The sequence below is a fragment of the Oncorhynchus nerka genome, linkage group LG26, assembly GCF_034236695.1.
Source record: "Oncorhynchus nerka isolate Pitt River linkage group LG26, Oner_Uvic_2.0, whole genome shotgun sequence".
Classification (NCBI taxonomy): domain Eukaryota; kingdom Metazoa; phylum Chordata; class Actinopteri; order Salmoniformes; family Salmonidae; genus Oncorhynchus; species Oncorhynchus nerka.
The window spans coordinates 45,479,842-45,503,884 of NC_088421.1; the positions used below are offsets into that span (position 1 = coordinate 45,479,842).

General features: G+C 40.9%; 3 protein-coding genes across 3 annotated transcripts in view; 2 read left to right on the forward strand and 1 right to left on the reverse strand.

Moving 5' to 3' along the window:
- Positions 1 to 491, reverse strand: part of LOC135564898 (placenta-specific protein 4-like) — a 2,343-nt gene extending 1,852 nt beyond the window's left edge. Inside the window, exon 1 of the mRNA XM_065010983.1 lies at positions 484 to 491. Within this exon, the coding sequence (XP_064867055.1) occupies positions 484 to 491 (8 nt within the window). The remainder of the gene's footprint in view (positions 1 to 483) is intronic.
- The window catches only part of cldnk (claudin k), a 280,906-nt gene that overhangs the window by 206,970 nt on the left and 49,893 nt on the right, over positions 1 to 24,043 (forward strand). The window lies entirely within an intron of this gene.
- On the forward strand, positions 794 to 3,353 carry LOC135564779 (GTPase IMAP family member 9). Its single transcript, XM_065010834.1, has 2 exons — positions 794 to 1,020; positions 2,397 to 3,353. Exons 1-2 carry the CDS (start codon positions 800 to 802, stop codon positions 3,184 to 3,186), a joined length of 1,011 nt encoding a protein of 336 aa, XP_064866906.1. The 5' UTR covers positions 794 to 799; the 3' UTR covers positions 3,187 to 3,353.

Below are 24,043 nucleotides of genomic sequence, written 5' to 3' on the forward strand. Positions count from 1 at the left end.
GGGTTGGGGTCAATTAGAATGGTATGTTTAGCTGTTAAACAGGGTTGGGGTCAATTAGAATGGTCTGTTTAGCTGTTAAACAGGGTTGGGGTCAATTAGAATGGTATGTTTAACTGTTGAATAGAATGAATGCAATTCAGGAGGTGATTTGAATTTAAAATAAATACATTTGAACTTTTTTAAATAAATAGCTTCTACTTGTTGGTTTATTGAAAATAGATGCCCTGTCTTTATTATTGAATTGTAATTTCAGTTTGCTTCCTGAACTGACTGCCTTCAATTCGAATTGACCACAACCCTGTTGTTAAGAATCTAATGGTCTTTTATCCAATGAAAAGTGAAAACATATTTTTGACTTTTTTGTTTCTCAACAAAGAGACGTCAACATAGATGTGATAGTGATACTAGTTGATGAAAGGTAAAGGAATGTTTTGTTGGTCTTTGTTGTCCCGGCAACATGTGCTAATACGTGGTCTGACTTACCTTTCCATAGCCGTTGATGATCAAATGGTCTTTGTTGTCCTGGCAACATGTGCTAATACGTGGTCTGACTTACCTTTCCATAGCCGTTGATGATCAAATGGTCTTTGTTGTCCTGGCAACATGTGCTAATACGTGGTCTGACTTACCTTTCCATAGCCGTTGATGATCAAATGGTCTTAGCATGATGAAAACATCATGATCTTCTCCGGACACTGATACGTGGTTAGACTGATCTTTAACTGACCTTTAAGTTAACCTTTCCATAACTGTTAACCATCAAATGGTCTTTGTTGTCCCGGAAGCTCAGTCCACTGACATGGAGTTGAGGATCCTGGTGGTGGGGTCCAGTGGACCGTCTCAGTTCTCCCTGACCAACTCTATCCTGGGGAGGGAGGAGTTCTCCAAGGAAGTCACCAGCATCGTCCAGAGCAGGAAGAACCTGGGGGACCTGGCCGGGACGCGTGTTGCTGTGGTCAACGGACCCAACCTCTACGGGAAGCACCTGTCCCGCACCAAGATGAAGACGGAGATGAAGAGGTGGCCGTAATGTTGTGCTGTGTCTATGCTCTTCTGTGTCATGTATTCTGTAGTGTTAACGTCTGTACGCATAAGAAGAGGTGGCTTTAACTTTAACATGATTGATTCTTGCTCACAGTCGACAGAAAGTGCAGAAATGCTAAATGTAATATATTAATACTACAGGCCATTTAGCAGACACTTTTATCCAAAGTCACTTACAGACATGCATGCAGACATCTCACATACGGGTGGTCCTGGGAATCTAACAATTCTGGAGTTGCAAGAGCCATGCTCCACCAACTGAGCTACAGAGGTCCAGAAGTCCATCATAAATAGTGACATATTAGACAAAAATACAACAAAATACAACACAACACAGTGCATTACAACACAACACAACACAACACAACACAGTGCATTACAACACAACACAACACAACACAGTGCATTACAACACAACACAACACAACACAACACAGTGCATTACAACACAACACAACACAATACAACACAACACAGTGCATTACAACACAACACAACACAATACAACACAACACAGTACAATACGATACAATACAACACAACACAACACAACACAACACAACACAGTACAATACGATACAATACAACACAACACAATACAATACAACACAACACAGTACAATACGATACAATACAACACAACACAACACAATACAACACAACACAGTACAATACGATACAACACAACACAGCACAACACAACACAGCACAACACAACACAACACAACACAGTACAATACGATACAACACAACACAACACAACACAGTACAATACGATACAACACAACACAGCACAACACAGTACAATACGATACAACACAACACAACACAACACAGCACAATACAACACAATACAATACAATACAACACAATACAACACAATACAACACAATACAATACAACACAACACAGTATAATACAAGATAATACAATACAATACAACACAACACAGTATAATACAAGATAATACAATACAATACAACACAACACAGTATAATACAAGATAATACAATACAATACAACACAACACAGTATAATACAAGATAATACAATACAATACAACACAACACAGTATAATACAAGATAATACAATACAATACAACACAATAAGAACATATGGTTCTTTCTTGAATGAAGTCTCTGTATAGTCTCTCTGCAGGTGGAATTGTAAGCGTTTAGGCTGCACCTTTTCAGTAAGGTGTTTTGCAGCCTTTTCAGTAAGGTGTTTTGCAGCCTTTTCAGTAAGGTGTTTTGCAGCCTTTTCAGTAAGGTGTTTTGCAGCCTTTTCAGTAAGGTGTTTTGCAGCCTTTTCATGTGATACAACACTGTAAATAACATGTGATTTGATTTAGGTGCAAGTGTCTGTCGGCCCCCGGCCCTCACGCTCTACTCATGGCCTTTGACCTGGAGCAGATCTGCCCCAACGACGTCAAGACGCCCAAGCTGATGGTGAAGCGTTTCGGTGAAGATGCACTTTCCCACACCATAGTCCTCCTGGCCTACGAGGGGGACGTAGACATTCTGGCCCTGGAGAACCGGGTCAGCACCGACTGGCACCTCCGGGAGCTCATCGAGCAGTGCGGCGGGCGTTACCACGTCTTCAACAAGAACTGGAGGGACCGTTCTCGAGACAAGGAGCTCCTCCAGGAGATTGAACGGATGCTGGCGACCCTGGGCGGGCAGCACTACACCAGCCGCTCTTACGGGCAGGCGGAGGAGAGCGTGAGGAAGGAAGAGAGGAAGCTGCTGAAGAAGAGGGCGGCGGAGACGGAGGAGGCGTGGAGGGAGCTGGAGCAGCAGTACCGCGGGGAGGCGCTGCGCTGGCAGATGGAAGCCTACAACAACAGCGTGGGAGCAGAGATCCGGGCTAAAGCCGAGATGGACAACGGATGGTTGAGGACGTCGCTCGCCGTAGGGGCGGGGTTGGGGCTGGCCGCGGGGGCCGCCATGGGGATGGCGATGGGGGCGGTGGCGGGGGCGATGGGGATGACGATGGGAGGGGCTTTTGGAGGGTTGATGGGCGGGTCGGCGGGTGGGACGGCCCAGGTAGCGATAGAACACCTGGAGGACAGAGTGGGACCCCACGCTACTAACTTCAACACTGTTTTCATCAACCGCTTCTTCAGACCACCACGTTCATGACATGGAGGAAGTGTTAATGACTGGAACCTGGACACATACATAGGTAGTAGTTACTGGAACCTGGACAAATACATAGGTAGTAGTTACTGGAACCAGGACATAGGTAGTAGTTACTGGAACCTGGACAAATACATAGGTAGTAGTTACTGTAACCTGGACAAATACATAGGTAGTAGTTACTGGAACCTGGACAAATACATAGGTAGTAGTTACTGGAACCAGGACATAGGTAGTAGTTACTGGAACCAGGACAAATACATAGGTAGTAGTTACTGGAACCAGGACAAATACATAGGTAGTAGTTACTGGAAACTGGACACATACATAAGTAGTAGTTACTGGAACCAGGACATAGGCAGTAGTTACTGGAACCAGGACATAGGTAGTAGTTACTGGAACCAGGACAAATACATAGGTAGTAGTTACTGTAACCTGGACACATACATAGGTAGTAGTTACTGGAACCAGGACAAATACATAGGTAGTAGTTACTGGAACCAGGACATAGGTAGTAATTACTGGAACCAGGACATAGGTAGGAGTTACTGGAACCAGGACAAATACATAGGTAGTAGTTACTGTAACCTGGACACATACATAGGTAGTAGTTACTGGAACCAGGACAAATACATAGGTAGTAGTTACTGTAACCTGGACACATACATAGGTAGTAGTTACTGGAACCAGGACATAGGTAGTAGTTACTGGAACCTGGACAAATACATAGGTAGTAGTTACTGGAACCTGGACATAGGTAGTAATTACTGGAACCAGGACATAGGTAGTAGTTACTGGAACCAGGACATAGGTAGTAATTACTGGAACCAGGACATAGGTAGTAGTTACTGGAACCTGGACAAATACATAGGTAGTAGTTACTGGAACCAGGACATAGGTAGTAGTTACTGGAACCTGGACAAATACATAGGTAGTAGTTACTGGAACCTGGACAAATACATAGGTAGTAGTTACTGGAACCAGGACAAATACATAGGTAGTAGTTACTGGAACCTGGACACATACATAGGTAGTAGTTACTGGAACCAGGACAAATACATAGGTAGTAGTTACTGAAACCAGGACAAATACATAGGTAGTAGTTACTGGAACCAGGACAAATACATAGGTAGTAGTTACTGGAACCTGGACAAATACATAGGTAGTAGTTACTGAAACCAGGACAAATACATAGGTAGTAGTTACTGGAACCAGGACAAATACATAGGTAGTAGTTACTGGAACCTGGACAAATACATAGGTAGTAGTTACTGGAACCAGGACACATACATAGGTAGTAGTTACTGTAACCAGGACAAATACATAGGTAGTAGTTACTGGAACCAGGACAAATACATAGGTAGTAGTTACTGGAACCAGGACATAGGTAGTAGTTACTGGAACCTGGACAAATACATAGGTAGTAGTTACTGGAACCTGGACACATACATAGGTAGTAGTTACTGGAACCAGGACAAATACATAGGTAGTAGTTACTGGAACCTGGACACATACATAGGTAGTAGTTACTGGAACCAGGACAAATACATAGGTAGTAGTTACTGGAACCAGGACAAATACATAGGTAGTAGTTACTGTAACCTGGACAAATACATAGGTAGTAGTTACTGGAACCAGGACAAATACATAGGTAGTAGTTACTGGAACCAGGACAAATACATAGGTAGTAGTTACTGGAACCAGGACATAGGTAGTAGTTACTGGAACCAGGACAAATACATAGGTAGTAGTTACTGGAACCTGGACAAATACATAGGTAGTAGTTACTGGAACCTGGACACATACATAGGTAGTAGTTACTGGAACCAGGACAAATACATAGGTAGTAGTTACTGGAACCTGGACAAATACATAGGTAGTAGTTACTGGAACCTGGACACATACATAGGTAGTAGTTACTGGAACCAGGACAAATACATAGGTATTAGTTACTGGAACCAGGACAAATACATAGGTAGTAGTTACTGGAACCAGGACAAATACATAGGTAGTAGTTACTGGAACCAGGACAAATACATAGGTAGTAGTTACTGGAACCAGGACAAATACATAGGTAGTAGTTACTGGAACCAGGACATAGGTAGTAGTTACTGGAACCTGGACAAATACATAGGTAGTAGTTACTGGAACCTGGACAAATACATAGGTAGTAGTTACTGGAACCAGGACATAGGTAGTAGTTACTGGAACCTGGACAAATACATAGGTAGTAGTTACTGGAACCAGGACATAGGTAGTAGTTACTGGAACCTGGACAAATACATAGGTAGTAGTTACTGGAACCTGGACAAATACATAGGTAGTAGTTACTGGAACCAGGACATAGGTAGTAGTTACTGGAACCTGGACAAATACATAGGTAGTAGTTACTGGAACCAGGACATAGGTAGTAGTTACTGGAACCTGGACAAATACATAGGTAGTAGTTACTGGAACCTGGACAAATACATAGGTAGTAGTTACTGGAACCAGGACATAGGTAGTAGTTACTGGAACCTGGACAAATACATAGGTAGTAGTTACTGGAACCAGGACATAGGTAGTAGTTACTGGAACCTGGACAAATACATAGGTAGTAGTTACTGGAACCAGGACATAGGTAGTAGTTACTGGAACCAGGACAAATACATAGGTAGTAGTTACTGGAACCTGGACAAATACATAGGTAGTAGTTACTGGAACCTGGACACATACATAGGTAGTAGTTACTGGAACCAGGACAAATACATAGGTAGTAGTTACTGGAACCTGGACAAATACATAGGTAGTAGTTACTGGAACCTGGACACATACATAGGTAGTAGTTACTGGAACCAGGACAAATACATAGGTATTAGTTACTGGAACCAGGACAAATACATAGGTAGTAGTTACTGGAACCAGGACAAATACATAGGTAGTAGTTACTGGAACCAGGACAAATACATAGGTAGTAGTTACTGGAACCTGGACAAATACATAGGTAGTAGTTACTGGAACCAGGACATAGGTAGTAGTTACTGGAACCAGGACAAATACATAGGTAGTAGTTACTGGAACCAGGACATAGGTAGTAGTTACTGGAACCTGGACAAATACATAGGTAGTAGTTACTGGAACCTGGACAAATACATAGGTAGTAGTTACTGGAACCAGGACAAATACATAGGTAGTAGTTACTGGAACCAGGACATAGGTAGTAATTACTGGAACCAGGACATAGGTAGTAGTTACTGGAACCAGGACAAATACATAGGTAGTAATTACTGGAACCAGGACATAGGTAGTAGTTACTGGAACCAGGACAAATACATAGGTAGTAATTACTGGAACCAGGACATAGGTAGTAGTTACTGGAACCAGGACAAATACATAGGTAGTAGTTACTGGAACCAGGACATAGGTAGTAGTTACTGGAACCTGGACAAATACATAGGTAGTAGTTACTGGAACCTGGACAAATACATAGGTAGTAGTTACTGGAACCTGGACAAATACATAGGTAGTAGTTACTGGAACCAGGACAAATACATAGGTAGTAGTTACTGGAACCAGGACATAGGTAGTAGTTACTGGAACCAGGACAAATACATAGGTAGTAGTTACTGGAACCTGGACATAGGTAGTAGTTACTGGAACCTGGACAAATACATAGGTAGTAGTTACTGGAACCTGGACAAATACATAGGTAGTAGTTACTGGAACCAGGACAAAACATAGGTAGTAGGTAGGTAGTTACTGGAACCAGGACATAGGTAGTAGTTACTGGAACCAGGACAAATACATAGGTAGTAGTTACTGGAACCAGGACAAATACATAGGTAGTAGTTACTGGAACCTGGACAAATACATAGGTAGTAGTTACTGGAACCAGGACAAATACATAGGTAGTAGTTACTGGAACCTGGACAAATACATAGGTAGTAGTTACTGGAACCAGGACAAATACATAGGTAGTAGTTACTGGAACCTGGACAAATACATAGGTAGTAGTTACTGGAACCAGGACATAGGTAGTAGTTACTGGAACCTGGACAAATACATAGGTAGTAGTTACTGGAACCTGGACAAATACATAGGTAGTAGTTACTGGAACCAGGACATAGGTAGTAGTTACTGGAACCTGGACAAATACATAGGTAGTAGTTACTGGAACCAGGACATAGGTAGTAGTTACTGGAACCTGGACAAATACATAGGTAGTAGTTACTGGAACCAGGACATAGGTAGTAGTTACTGGAACCAGGACAAATACATAGGTAGTAGTTACTGGAACCTGGACAAATACATAGGTAGTAGTTACTGGAACCTGGACACATACATAGGTAGTAGTTACTGGAACCAGGACAAATACATAGGTAGTAGTTACTGGAACCTGGACAAATACATAGGTAGTAGTTACTGGAACCTGGACACATACATAGGTAGTAGTTACTGGAACCAGGACAAATACATAGGTATTAGTTACTGGAACCAGGACAAATACATAGGTAGTAGTTACTGGAACCAGGACAAATACATAGGTAGTAGTTACTGGAACCAGGACAAATACATAGGTAGTAGTTACTGGAACCTGGACAAATACATAGGTAGTAGTTACTGGAACCAGGACATAGGTAGTAGTTACTGGAACCAGGACAAATACATAGGTAGTAGTTACTGGAACCAGGACATAGGTAGTAGTTACTGGAACCTGGACAAATACATAGGTAGTAGTTACTGGAACCTGGACAAATACATAGGTAGTAGTTACTGGAACCAGGACAAATACATAGGTAGTAGTTACTGGAACCAGGACATAGGTAGTAATTACTGGAACCAGGACATAGGTAGTAGTTACTGGAACCAGGACAAATACATAGGTAGTAATTACTGGAACCAGGACATAGGTAGTAGTTACTGGAACCAGGACAAATACATAGGTAGTAATTACTGGAACCAGGACATAGGTAGTAGTTACTGGAACCAGGACAAATACATAGGTAGTAGTTACTGGAACCAGGACATAGGTAGTAGTTACTGGAACCTGGACAAATACATAGGTAGTAGTTACTGGAACCTGGACAAATACATAGGTAGTAGTTACTGGAACCTGGACAAATACATAGGTAGTAGTTACTGGAACCAGGACAAATACATAGGTAGTAGTTACTGGAACCAGGACATAGGTAGTAGTTACTGGAACCAGGACAAATACATAGGTAGTAGTTACTGGAACCTGGACATAGGTAGTAGTTACTGGAACCTGGACAAATACATAGGTAGTAGTTACTGGAACCTGGACAAATACATAGGTAGTAGTTACTGGAACCAGGACAAATACATAGGTAGTAGTTACTGGAACCAGGACATAGGTAGTAGTTACTGGAACCAGGACAAATACATAGGTAGTAGTTACTGGAACCAGGACAAATACATAGGTAGTAGTTACTGGAACCAGGACAAATACATAGGTAGTAGTTACTGGAACCAGGACATAGGTAGTAGTTACTGGAACCAGGACACATACATAGGTAGTAGTTACTGGAACCAGGACACATACATAGGTAGTAGTTACTGGAACCAGGACAAATACATAGGTAGTAGTTACTGGAACCAGGACAAATACATAGGTAGTAGTTACTGGAACCAGGACAAATACATAGGTAGTAGTTACTGGAACCAGGACAAATACATAGGTAGTAGTTACTGGAACCAGGACAAATACATAGGTAGTAGTTACTGAAACCAGGACAAATACATAGGTAGTAGTTACTGAAACCAGGACAAATACATAGGTAGTAGTTACTGGAACCAGGACAAATACATAGGTAGTAGTTACTGGAACCAGGACAAATACATAGGTAGTAGTTACTGGAACCAGGACAAATACATAGGTAGTAGTTACTGGAACCAGGACATAGGTAGTAGTTACTGGAACCTGGACAAATACATAGGTAGTAGTTACTGGAACCTGGACAAATACATAGGTAGTAGTTACTGGAACCAGGACAAATACATAGGTAGTAGTTACTGGAACCAGGACATAGGTAGTAGTTACTGGAACCAGGACAAATACATAGGTAGTAGTTACTGGAACCTGGACAAATACATAGGTAGTAGTTACTGGAACCAGGACACATACATAGGTAGTAGTTACTGGAACCAGGACATAGGTAGTAGTTACTGGAACCAGGACAAATACATAGGTAGTAGTTACTGGAACCAGGACAAATACATAGGTAGTAGTTACTGGAACCAGGACATAGGTAGTAGTTACTGGAACCAGGACATAGGTAGTAGTTACTGGAACCAGGACATAGGTAGTAGTTACTGGAACCAGGACATAGGTAGTAGTTACTGGAACCTGGACACATACATAGGTAGTAGTTACTGGAACCTGGACATAGGTAGTAGTTACTGGAACCAGGACATAGGTAGTAGTTACTGGAACCTGGACACATACATAGGTAGTAGTTACTGAAACCAGGACAAATACATAGGTAGTAGTTACTGGAACCAGGACATAGGTAGTAGTTACTGGAACCAGGACATAGGTAGTAGTTACTGGAACCAGGACAAATACATAGGTAGTAGTTACTGGAACTGGTAGTGATTGTGTGATAGATTGTCTCTCTATCTGACTCAACTCTAAACCACTGCTACAAATATGCTGCATTTCGTGACGGAAACTCGGGAACCTAGGAGTGAACATTAACCTAAGTTTAACAGCCTGGTTAATTCTGATACTTTCCAAGTGGGAAACTCAGGTGTCATCTCTCTACAAGTTTTCAAGTACTAGTTACCTAGCAACAGTGTGTGTGTGTACCTGTATAGAGAATATCCTCTTACCTCTTATCGCATGTCGAGGTAGTATTTTAGGATTATACTGAGTAGATATAGGTTCACTTGAAATAGTTATACTTTACCATGAGACTATTTATTCAGTAGACTGCTATATGGACAGGTTCAGGCTATTTATTCAGTAGACTGCTATATGGACAGGTTCAGGCTATTTATTCAGTAGACTGCTCTATGGACAGGTTCAGGCTATTTATTCAGTAGACTGCTATATGGACAGGTTGAGGCTATTTATTCAGTAGACTGCTATATGGACAGGTTGAGGCTATTTATTCAGTCGACTGCTATATGGACAGGTTCAGTCTATGTATTCAGTAGACTGCTATATGGACAGGTTCAGTCTATGTATTCAGTCGACTGCTATATGGACAGGTTCAGACTATTTATTCAGTAGACTGCTATATGGACAGGTTCAGGCTATTTATTCAGTAGACTGCTATATGGACAGGTTCAGACTATTTATTCAGTAGACTGCTATATGGACAGGTTCAGACTATTTATTCAGTAGACTGCTATATGGACAGGTTCAGGCTATTTATTCAGTAGACTGCTATATGGACAGGTTCAGACTATTTATTCAGTAGACTGCTATACTGCCTTCAGAAAGTGTTCACACCTCTTGACTTTTCCCACATTTTGTTGTGTAACAAGTTGTGATTAAAATGGATTTAATTGTAATTTATTGTCAACAATCTACACAAAATACTCTGTAATGTTAAAGTGGAAGAAAAAATCAAACAATTGTAAAGAAATGATGGAAAATGAAACACTAATAGATCTTTGCTTATTTAAGTGTTCAACCTCCTGAGTCAATACATGTTAGAATCACCTTTGGCAGCGATTACAGCTGTGAGTATTTCTGGGTGAGTCTCTAAGAGCTTTACACACCTGGATTGTACAAATATTGCACATTATTCTTTCTAAAATTCTTCAAGCTCTGTCAAGTTGGTTGTTGATCATTGCTAGACAGTCATATTATAATCTTGTCATAGACTTTCAAGAAGATTTAAGTCAAAACTATAACTAGGCCACTCAGGAACAGTCTATGTAATTTTGGTCAACAACTCCAGGGATTTTTTGGCCTTGTTTTTAAGACTATTGTCCTGCTGAAAGGTGCATTTTTCTCTCTGTGTCTGTTGGAAAGCAACTGAACAAGGTTTTCCTCTAAGATTGTCCCTCTGCTTAGCTCTATTCCATTTATTTTTATCCCCCCAAAAAACTCCCTAGTCCTTGCTGATGACAAGCATACTCTTAACATGGTGCAGCCACCACCATGCTTGAAAATATGAAGTGTGGTACTCAGTGTGGTGTTGGATTTTCCCCAAACATAACACTTTGTATTCAGGACATAAAGTACATTTCTTTGCGACATTTTTTGCATTTTTACCTTAGTGCCTTATTGCAAACAGGATGCATGTTTTGGAATATGTTTTATTCTGTACAGGCGTCCTTATTTCTACTCTGTCATTTAGGTTAGTGGATGGTGGAGGAACTACAATGTTGTTGTTTGTTTATTTATTTGTTTGGGGGGGAGGGGGTAGATCATCTTTAATATTGCAGATAGAACCTACAATCTATCAATTTAATTGTTTGCATAATTTCCAATCCCCCTTATTTAAAAAATGCTCACATCGGCGGTACCTGTAGTTAAATAATTATACAAGTATTCCTCATTTCCTCTTTCCCACAGCGGCCAACCCACCATTCATTCTGATGTTAACTCCAACCCTCCATTCATTCTGACGTTAACTCCAACCCATCATTCATTCTGATGTTAACTCCAACCCTCCGATGTCCACAGATTAACCCATCTTTCCCAGAATAACGCCATTTAGCTATTTCCTTTAGCAATTACATCCCTCCGTTTTACTATGACGTCTTACGAGGATCCTGAACCTTCCTATTTGTAACATTTCTGCTTGGTAGGGCAGCATATATTGAGCATTGTTTTTGTAGCAAGTATTTTACTGTATATAATAGCTTCAATTGAAATGAACAGATTGATGTGTCCAAAAAATAGTCAGTTCATAGACTCGTTCAAAAACCTGTCCCAATGTACTTGAATTTCTTATGGTATTGCTGTCAAACACGTTTGACTTTCCTGCTAGAGCCCTGATTAAATATATAAACTGCAATATAACTACATAATAAATCAGCAACTCTTCCCATTAATGGATAGGTATTTCCCTTTCCACAGTTTCAAGATTCTATATATTTTGCTAAGTTTTCAATCAAAGTTAATAGTTGCAAGATCTCTAACCTTTTCTGGGATACGTACATCAGGCACATGGACTTGAGGGAGACCTCATCAAATCAAATTTCACTGGTCACATACACGTGTTTAGCAGATGTTATTGCGGGTGGAGCGAAATGCTTGTAATGACAATTTAAAATTTGTATCTTTTAGAGACTGTATCCATAATATAGTGAAGTCATCAGAGTTGGGTTTTAGAGAAACTGGAGACATTATCCAGGTCCTCAATGAGGCCCTTCAAGGTTGAAGAGGAATCAAGAGAAATCTTCAATCACCGACATACATTGATACGTTTGCCTCTTAATTTTTGCCCCTTAATGTTATCATTAGACCTTAATGTTATCATTAGACCTTAATGTTATCATTAGACCATAATGTTATCATTAGACCTTGATGTTATCATTAGACCTTAATGTTATCATTAGACCTTAATGTTATCATTAGACCTTGATGTTATCATTAGACCTTAATGTTATCATTAGACCTTGATGTTATCATTAGACAGTTCTACTACAATGTTGTTGATCCATCCTCAGTTTTCTCCTGTCACAGCCATTAAACTCTGTAACTGTTTTAAAGTCACCATTGGCCTCATGGTGAAATCCTTGAGCGGTTTCCTTCCTCTCCGGCAACTGAGTTAGGAAGGGCGCCTGTATCTTTGTAGTGACTGGGTGTATTGATACACCATCCAAAGTGTAATTAATAACTTCACCATACTCAAAGGGATATTCAATGTCTGTTGTTATTTATTTATCCATCTACCAATAGGTTCCCTTCTTTGTGAATCTTTGGAAAAACGTCCCTGGTGTTTGTGGTTGAATCTCTGAAATGCACTGCTCAACTTAGGGACCTTACAGATCATAGTATGTGTGTACAGAGATGAGGTAGTCATACAAAACTCATATTAACCACTATTACGGCACACAGTGACTTATACAACCCATTATGTGAATTGTTAAGCAAATATTTACTCCTGAACTTATTGAGGCTTGCCATAACAAAGGGTTTGAATGATTATTGACTCAAGACATTTCAGCTTTTCAATTGTGTATTAATTTGTAAACATAATTCCACTCTGACATTATGGGGGTATTGTGTCTAGGCCAGTGACACAACACCTACATTTCATCCATTCTAAATTCAGACTGTAACACAACAACACCTACATTTCATCCATTCTAAATTCAGACTGTAACACAACAACACCTACATTTAATCCATTCTAAATTCAGACTGTAACACAACAACACCTACATTTCATCCATTCTAAATTCAGACTGTAACACAACAACACCTACAGTTCATCCATTCTAAATTCAGACTGTAACACAACAACACCTACATTTCATCCATTCTAAATTCAGACTGTAACACAACAACGTGTCCATTTCATCCATTCTAAATTCAGACTGTAACACAACAACACCTACAGTTCATCCATTCTAAATTCAGACTGTAACACAACAACACCTACATTTCATCCATTCTAAATTCAGACTGTAACACAACAACACCTACATTTCATCCATTCTAAATTCAGACTGTAACACAACAACACCTACATTTCATCCATTCTAAATTCAGACTGTAACACAACAACACCTACATTTCATCCATTCTAAATTCAGACTGTAACACAACAACACCTACATTTCATCCATTCTAAATTCAGACTGTAACACAACAACACCTACATTTCATCCATTCTAAATTCAGACTGTAACACAACAACATGTAGAACAATGTCACGCCAAGTCATAGGTAGCTACAACAACGTCATACCAGTAGATGTCACACCAAGTCGTAGGTAGCTACAACGTCATACCAGTAGATGTCACTCCAAGTCGTAGGTAGCTACAACAACGTCATAACAGTAGATGTCACGCCAAGTCGTAGGTAGCTACAACAATGTCCTACCAGTAGATGTCACACCAAGTCGTAGGTAGCTACAACAACGTCCTACCAGTAGATGTCACACCAAGTCGTAGGTAGCTACAACAATGTCCTACCAGTAGATGTCACGCCAAGTCGTAGGTAGCTACAACAACGTCCTACCAGTAGATGTCACACCAAGTCGTAGGTAGCTACAACAACGTCATACCTGTAGATGTCACACCAAGTCGTAGGTAGCTACAACAACGTCATACCAGTAGATGTCACGCCAAGTCGTAGGTAGCTACAACAATGTCCTACCAGTAGATGTCACGCCAAGTCGTAGGTAGCTACAACAACGTCATAACAGTAGATGTCACACCAAGTCGTAGGTAGCTACAACAACGTCATACCAGTAGATGTCACACCAAGTCGTAGGTAGCTACAACAACGTCCTACCAGTAGATGTCACACCAAGTCGTAGGTAGCTACAACAACGTCATACCTGTAGATGTCACACCAAGTCGTAGGTAGCTACAACAACGTCATACCAGTAGATGTCACACCAAGTCGTAGGTAGCTACAACAACGTCATACCAGTAGATGTCACACCAAGTCGTAGGTAGCTACAACAACGTCATACCAGTAGATGTCACACCAAGTCGTAGGTAGCTACAACAACGTCATACCAGTAGATGTCACACCAAGTCGTAGGTAGCTACAACAACGTCATACCAGTAGATGTCACACCAAGTCGTAGGTAGCTACAACAACGTCCTACCAGTAGATGTCACACCAAGTCGTAGGTAGCTACAACAACGTCCTACCAGTAGATGTCACACCAAGTCGAGGTAGCTACAACAACGTCCTACCAGTAGATGTCACACCAAGTCGTAGGTAGCTACAACAACGTCATACCAGTAGATGTCACACCAAGTCGTAGGTAGCTACAACAACGTCCTACCAGTAGATGTCACACCAAGTCGTAGGTAGCTACAACAACGTCATAACAGTAGATGTCACACCAAGTCGTAGGTAGCTACAACAACGTCATACCAGTAGATGTCACACCAAGTCGTAGGTAGCTACAACAACGTCATACCAGTAGATGTCACACCAAGTCGTAGGTAGCTACAACAACGTCATACCAGTAGATGTCACACCAAGTCGTAGGTAGCTACAACAACGTCATACCAGTAGATGTCACACCAAGTCGTAGGTAGCTACAACAACGTCATACCAGTAGATGTCACACCAAGTCGTAGGTAGCTACAACAACGTCATACCAGTAGATGTCACACCAAGTCGTAGGTAGCTACAACAACGTCATACCAGTAGATGTCACACCAAGTCGTAGGTAGCTACAACAACGTCATACCAGTAGATGTCACACCAAGTCGTAGGTAGCTACAACAACGTCCTACCAGTAGATGTCACACCAAGTCGTAGGTAGCTACAACAACGTCATACCAGTAGATGTCACACCAAGTCGTAGGTAGCTACAACAACGTCCTACCAGTAGATGTCACACCAAGTCGTAGGTAGCTACAACAACGTCATACCAGTAGATGTCACACCAAGTTTAGGTAGCTACAACAACGTCCTACCAGTAGATGTCACACCAAGTCGTAGGTAGCTACAACAACGTCATAACAGTAGATGTCACACCAAGTCGTAGGTAGCTACAACAACGTCATACCAGTAGATGTCACACCAAGTTTAGGAGCTACAACAACGTCCTACCAGTAGATGTCACACCAAGTGTAGGTAGCTACAACAACGTCATACCTGTAGATGTCACACCAAGTCGTAGGTAGCTACAACAACGTCATACCAGTAGATGTCACCAAGTCGTAGGTAGCTACAACAACGTTACCAGTAGATGTCACACCAAGTCGTAGGTAGCTACAACGTCAACGTTTCATACCAGTAGATGTCACACCAGTCTGTAAGTCGGGGTAGCTACAACAACGTCATACCAGTAGATGTCACACCAAGTGAGGTAGCTACAATAAAACGTCATTTACCAGTAGATGTCACACCAAGGTAGGTAGCTACAACAACGTCATACCAGTAGATGTCATTCAGTTCCTAATAAAAGTCATATTTAGGAGTGTAGCTACAACAACGTCATACCAGTAGATGTAGGTAGCTACAACAACGTCCTACCAGTAGATGTCACACCAAGTCGTAATATACCAGTAGATGTCACACCAAGTCGTTTAGCTACAACAACGTCATATACCAGTAGATGTCACACCAAGGATTAGCTACAACAATGTCCTACCAGTAGATGTCACACCAAGTCGTAGGTAGCTACAACAACGTCATACCAGTAGATGTCACACCAAGTCGTAGGTAGCTACAACAACGTCATACCAGTAGATGTCACACCAAGTCGTAGGTAGCTACAACAACGTCATAGGAGTAGATGTCACACCAAGTCGTAGGTAGCTACAACAACGTCATACCAGTAGATGTCACACCAAGTGGGTAGCTACAACAACGTCCTACCAGTAGATGTCACACCAAGTTTCGTAGGTAGCTACAAAAACGTCATACCAGTAGATGTCACACCAAGTCGTTAGGTCAGCTACAACAACGTCCTACCAGTAGATGTCACACCAATAGGTAGCTACAACAACGTCATACCAGTAGATGTCACACCAAGTCGTAGGTAGCTACAACAACGTCCTACCAGTAGATGTCACACCAAGTCGAGGTAGCTACAACAACGTCATAACAGTAGATGTCACACCAAGAGGTAGCTAAACAACGTCATAACAGTAGATGTCACACCAAGTCGTAGGTAGCTACAACAACGTCCTACCAGTAGATGTCACACCAAGTCAGGTAGCTAATAAAACGTCATACCTGTAGATGTCACACCAAGTCGTAGGTAGCTACAAAAACGTCATACCAGTACAAGATGTGAAACTGTAAGATCCCTATGGGGGTAGCTACAACAACTAATAAAACGTCATACCAGTAGATGTCACATCCCAAGTCGTAGGTAGCTACAACAACGTACCAGTAGACCAGCTAGATGTCACACCAAGTCGTATGGTCAGCTAAAAAACGTCATACCAGTAGATGTCACACCAAGTCCTAGGTAGCTACAACAACGTCATACCAGTAGATGTCACACCAAGTCGTAGGTAGCTACAACAACGTCATACCAGTAGATGTCACACCAAGTCGTTAGGTAGCTACATAAAACGTCCTACCAGTAGATGTCACACCAAGTCGTAGGTAGCTACAACAACGTCATACCAGTAGATGTCACACCAAGATGTAGGTAGCTACAACAACCATAACAGTAGATGTCACCAAGTCAGCTACAACATCGTCCTACCAGTAGATGTCACACCAAGTCGTAGGTAGCTACAACAACGTCATACCTGTAGATGTCACACCAAGTCGTATGGATCTCCATTCAGTTCCTAATAAAATGTCATAACAGTAGATGTCACGCCAAGTCGTAGGTAGCTACAACAATGTCCTACCAGTAGATGTCACACCAGGAGTCGTAAGGTAGCTACAACAACGTTTACCAGTAGATGTCACATTCAAGTTCTAGTAGCTACAACAATGTCCTACCAGTAGAGGTAGCTACAACAACGTCCTACCAGTAGATGTCACCAAGTAGCTACTACAACGTCATACCTGTAGATGTCAACCAATCTGTTAGGTAGCTACTAAAAACGTCATACCAGTAGATGTAGCCAAGTGTTAGCTTGTCCTACCAGTAGATGTGAAACTAAGGTAGCTACAACAACGTCATCCAGTAGATGTCACACCAAGTCGTACCAGTAGGTAGCTACAACAACGTCATACCTGTAGATGTCATCTCCATTCAGTTAGCTACAACAATCCTACCAGTAGATGTCACACCAAGTCGTGAAACTGTAAGATCCCTATGGGGTTTCTGGTAGCTACAACAACGTCATACCTGTAGATGTCACACCAAGTCGTAGGTAGCTACAACAACGTCATACCAGTAGCTACAAAAACGTCATACCAGTAGATGTAGTAGCTACAAGTTAGGTAGCTACAAAAACGTCATTTACCAGTAGATGTCACACCAAGTCTGTAGGTAGCTACAACAACGTCCTACCAGTAGATGTCACACCAAGTCGTAGGTCAGCTACAACAACGCCCTACCAGTAGATGTCACACCAAGTTTCTGCTACAACAACGTCTCCAGTAGATGTCAGTTCCTAGATAAAATGCTACAACAATTTACCAGTAGATGTGATCCCAACTGTAAGCTACAACAACGTCATACCAGTAGATGGGTTTCTGTTATGGTAGCTACAACAACGTCATACCAGTAGATGTCACACCAAGTCGTAGGTAGCTAATAAAACGTCATATTTACCAGTAGATGTCACACCAAGTTATGGTAGCTACAACAACGTCATACCAGTAGATGTCACATCCCAAGTCGTTATGGGTAGCTACAACAACGTCATACCAGTAGATGTCACACCAAGTCAGTTCCTAATACAACAAAAGATGTCAGACCAAGTCGTATGGTAGCTACAACAACGTCATACCAGTAGATTTAGGTAGTGTAGATGTCACCAATCGTAGGGGCTCAACGTCCTACCAGTAGTAGCTACAACAACGTCATACCAGTAGATGTCACACCAAGTCGTAGGTAGCTACAACAACGTCCTACCAGTAGATGTCACACCAAGTCGTAAGAGGTAGCTACATGGGGTTTCATGGATCTCCATTCAGTTCCAATAAAATGTCATATTTAGGAGTGTTTTTGTAAGGTAGCTACAACAACGATCCTACCAGTAGATGTCACACCAAGTCGTAGGTAGCTACAATTTAACGTCATACCATGTAGATGTCACACCAAGTCGTAGGTAGCTACAACAACGTCATACCAGTAGATGTCACACCAAGTCTGTTATGGATCTCCATTCAGCTAAAAAACGTACATACCAGTAGATGTTTTTAGCTACAACAATGTAAGTACTGTAAGATCCCAAGTCGTAGGTAGCTTCAACGTCATACCAGTAGATGTCACCAAGTCGAGGTAGCTACATAAAACGTCATATTTACCAGTAGATGTCACACCAAGTTTCGTAGGTAGCTACAACAACGTCATACCAGTAGATGTCACACCTATGGGGTTTCGTAGGTAGCTAAAATGTACATATTTACCAGTAGATGTTTTAGCTACAACAACGATACCAGTAGAAACTCATACCAGTAAGATCCCATACCAGTAGATGTCACACCAAGTCTGTTATGGAGCTACAAATAAAACGTCATACCAGTAGATGTCACACCAAGTCGTAGGTAGCTACAACAATGTCATACCAGTAGATGTCACACCAAGTCGTATGGGGTTTCTGTAGCTACAACAATGTCATTTACCAGTAAGAGATGTAAGACCTATGGGGTAGGTAGCTCTGTCATACCAGTAGATGACCAAGTCATTCAGTTCCTAATAAAATGTCATACAGTATTTACAACAATGTCATACCAGTAGATGTCAGTGTAGGTAGCTTTGTCATACCTGTAGATGTCACACCAAGTCGTAGGTAGCTAAACTGTCATACCAGTAGATGTCAGATCGTAGGTAGCTACAACAACGTCCTACCAGTAGATGTCACACCAAGTCGTTAGGTAGCTACAACAACGTCTACCAGTAGATGGATCAAGTCAGGTCAGCTACAACAACGTCCTACCAGTAGATGTCACACCAAGTCGTAGGTAGCTACAACAACGTCATACCAGTAGATGTCACACCAAGTCGTAGGTAGCTACAACAACGTCCTACCAGTAGATGTCACACCAAGTCGTAGGTTCTGTTATGCTCCATTCAGTTCCTAATAAAATGTACATAACAGTAGATGTCACAAAGTCGTAGGTAGTAACGTAACATCCCTAGTCGTTAGGGGTTACAACAACGTCCTACCAGTAGATGTCACACCAATTCAGTTACAACAACGTCATAAAGATGTCACACCAAGTTTAGGAGCTACAATAAAACGTCATACCAGTAGATGTCTCGCCAAGTGAAACGTCATACCAGTACCAGTAGATGTCACGCCAAGTCGTAGCTACAACAACGTCATACCAGTAGATGTCACACCAAGTCGTAGGTAGCTACAACAACGTCATACCAGTAGATGTCACACCAAGTGGAGGTAGCTACAACAATCATACCAGTAGATGTCACACCCTAGGTAGCTACAACAACGTCATACCAGTAGATGTCACACCAAGTCGTTAGGTAGCTACAACAACGTCATACCAGTAGATGTCACACCAAGTCGTAGGTAGATCTCTACAACAACGTCCTACCAGTAGATGTCACACCAAGTCGTAGGTAGCTACAACAACGTCATACCAGTAGATGTCACACCAAGTCGTAGGTAGCTACTAATAAAACGTCATAACAGTAGATGTCACACCAAGTCGTAGATAGCTACAACAATGTCCTACCAGTAGATGTCACACCAAGTCATATTTAGGTAGCTACAACAACGTCATACCAGTAGATGTCACCAAGTCGGGGTTTCAACGTCATACCAGTAGATGTCACCAAGTCGTAAGAGGTAGCTACAACAACGTCTAATAACAAGATGTCACACCAAGTTAGGTAGCTACAACAACGTCATACCAGTAGATGTCAACCAAGTCGTAGGAGCCCAACAACGTTACCTGTAGATGTCACACCAAGTTAGGTAGCTACAAAACGTCATAACAGTAGATGTCACGCCAAGTCGTAGGTTTAGCTACAACAATGTCCTACCAGTAGATGTCACACCAACTGTGTCGTAGGTAGCTACAATTTAACGTCATACCAAACATGCATATCAATCCATTCAGTTCCTAATAAAATGTACATATTTAGGAGTGTTTTTGTAAGATGTGAAACTGTAAGATCCCTATGGGGTTTCTGTTATGGATCTCCATTCAGTTCCTAATAAAATGTACATATTTAGGAGTGTTTTTGTAAGATGTGAAACTGTAAGATCCCTATGGGGTTTCTGTTATGGATCTCCATTCAGTTCCTAATAAAATGTACATATTTAGGAGTGTTTTTGTAAGATGTGAAACTGTAAGATCCCTATGGGGTTTCTGTTATGGATCTCCATTCAGTTCCTAATAAAATGTACATATTTAGGAGTGTTTTTGTAAGATGTGAAACTGTAAGATCCCTATGGGGTTTCTGTTATGGATCTCCATTCAGTTCCTAATAAAATGTACATATTTAGGAGTGTTTTTGTAAGATGTGAAACTGTAAGATCCCTATGGGGTTTCTGTTATGGATCTCCATTCAGTTCCTAATAAAATGTACATATTTAGGAGTGTTTTTGTAAGATGTGAAACTGTAAGATCCCTATGGGGTTTCTGTTATGGATCTCCATTCAGTTCCTAATAAAATGTACATATTTAGGAGTGTTTTTGTAAGATGTGAAACTGTAAGATCCCTATGGGGTTTCTGTTATGGATCTCCATTCAGTTCCTAATAAAATGTACATATTTAGGAGTGTTTTTGTAAGATGTGAAACTGTAAGATCCCTATGGGGTTTCTGTTATGGATCTCCATTCAGTTCCTAATAAAATGTACATATTTAGGAGTGTTTTTGTAAGATGTGAAACTGTAAGATCCCTATGGGGTTTCTGTTATGGATCTCCATTCAGTTCCTAATAAAATGTACATATTTAGGAGTGTTTTTGTAAGATGTGAAACTGTAAGATCCCTATGGGGTTTCTGTTATGGATCTCCATTCAGTTCCTAATAAAATGTACATATTTAGGAGTGTTTTTGTAAGATGTGAAACTGTAGATCCCTATGGGGTTTCTGTTATGGATCTCCATTCAGTTCCTAATAAAATGTACATATTTAGGAGTGTTTTTGTAAGATGTGAAACTGTAAGATCCCTATGGGGTTTCTGTTATGGATCTCCATTCAGTTCCTAATAAAATGTACATATTTAGGAGTGTTTTTGTAAGATGTGAAACTGTAAGATCCCTATGGGGTTTCTGTTATGGATCTCCATTCAGTTCCTAATAAAATGTACATATTTAGGAGTGTTTTTGTAAGATGTGAAACTGTAAGATCCCTATGGGGTTTCTGTTATGGATCTCCATTCAGTTCCTAATAAAATGTACATATTTAGGAGTGTTTTTGTAAGATGTGAAACTGTAAGATCCCTATGGGGTTTCTGTTATGGATCTCCATTCAGTTCCTAATAAAATGTACATATTTAGGAGTGTTTTTGTAAGATGTGAAACTGTAAGATCCCTATGGGGTTTCTGTTATGGATCTCCATTCAGTTCCTAATAAAATGTACATATTTAGGAGTGTTTTTGTAAGATGTGAAACTGTAAGATCCCTATGGGGTTTCTGTTATGGATCTCCATTCAGTTCCTAATAAAATGTACATATTTAGGAGTGTTTTTGTAAGATGTGAAACTGTAAGATCCCTATGGGGTTTCTGTTATGGATCTCCATTCAGTTCCTAATAAAATGTACATATTTAGGAGTGTTTTTGTAAGATGTGAAACTGTAAGATCCCTATGGGGTTTCTGTTATGGATCTCCATTCAGTTCCTAATAAAATGTACATATTTAGGAGTGTTTTTGTAAGATGTGAAACTGTAAGATCCCTATGGGGTTTCTGTTATGGATCTCCATTCAGTTCCTAATAAAATGTACATATTTAGGAGTGTTTTTGTAAGATGTGAAACTGTAAGATCCCTATGGGGTTTCTGTTATGGATCTCCATTCAGTTCCTAATAAAATGTACATATTTAGGAGTGTTTTTGTAAGATGTGAAACTGTATGGGGTTTCTGTTAATCTCCATTCCCTATGGGGTTTCTGTTATGGATCTCCATTCAGTTCCTAATAAAATGTACATATTTAGGAGTGTTTTTGTAAGATGTGAAACTGTAAGATCCCTATGGGGTTTCTGTTATGGATCTCCATTCAGTTCCTAATAAAATGTACATATTTAGGAGTGTTTTTGTAAGATGTGAAACTGTAAGATCCCTATGGGGTTTCTGTTATGGATCTCCATTCAGTTCCTAATAAAATGTACATATTTAGGAGTGTTTTTGTAAGATGTGAAACTGTAAGATCCCTATGGGGTTTCTGTTATGGATCTCCATTCAGTTCCTAATAAAATGTACATATTTAGGAGTGTTTTTGTAAGATGTGAAACTGTAAGATCCCTATGGGGTTTCTGTTATGGATCTCCATTCAGTTCCTAATAAAATGTACATATTTAGGAGTGTTTTTGTAAGATGTGAAACTGTAAGATCCCTATGGGGTTTCTGTTATGGATCTCCATTCAGTTCCTAATAAAATGTACATATTTAGGAGTGTTTTTGTAAGATGTGAAACTGTAAGATCCCTATGGGGTTTCTGTTATGGATCTCCATTCAGTTCCTAATAAAATGCCTGACCATTTGCTGTACTATATTTATTGTGTTGAAGCACAGATCTGATCTTCCACATACTAAACTGTACAGTCTCACAGACAGGTCAACCAGGAGAGACTGTCTCCCTAGCAACGTTGGAGTCTGTCTCCCCTGGTTGACCTGTCTGTGAGACTGACCTCCTAGCAACGTTGGAGTCTGTCTCCCCTGGTTGACCTGTCTGTGAGACTGACTCCCTAGCAACGTTGGAGTCTGTCTCTCCTGGTTGACCTGTCTGTGAGACTGACTCCCTAGCAACGTTGGAGTCTGTCTCCCCTGGTTGACCTGTCTGTGAGACTGACTCCCTAGCAACGTTGGAGTCTGTCTCTCCTGGTTGACCTGTCTGTGAGACTGACTCCCTAGCAACGTTGGAGTCTGTCTCTCCTGGTTGACCTGTCTGTGAGACTGACCTCCTAGCAACGTTGGAGTCTGTCTCTC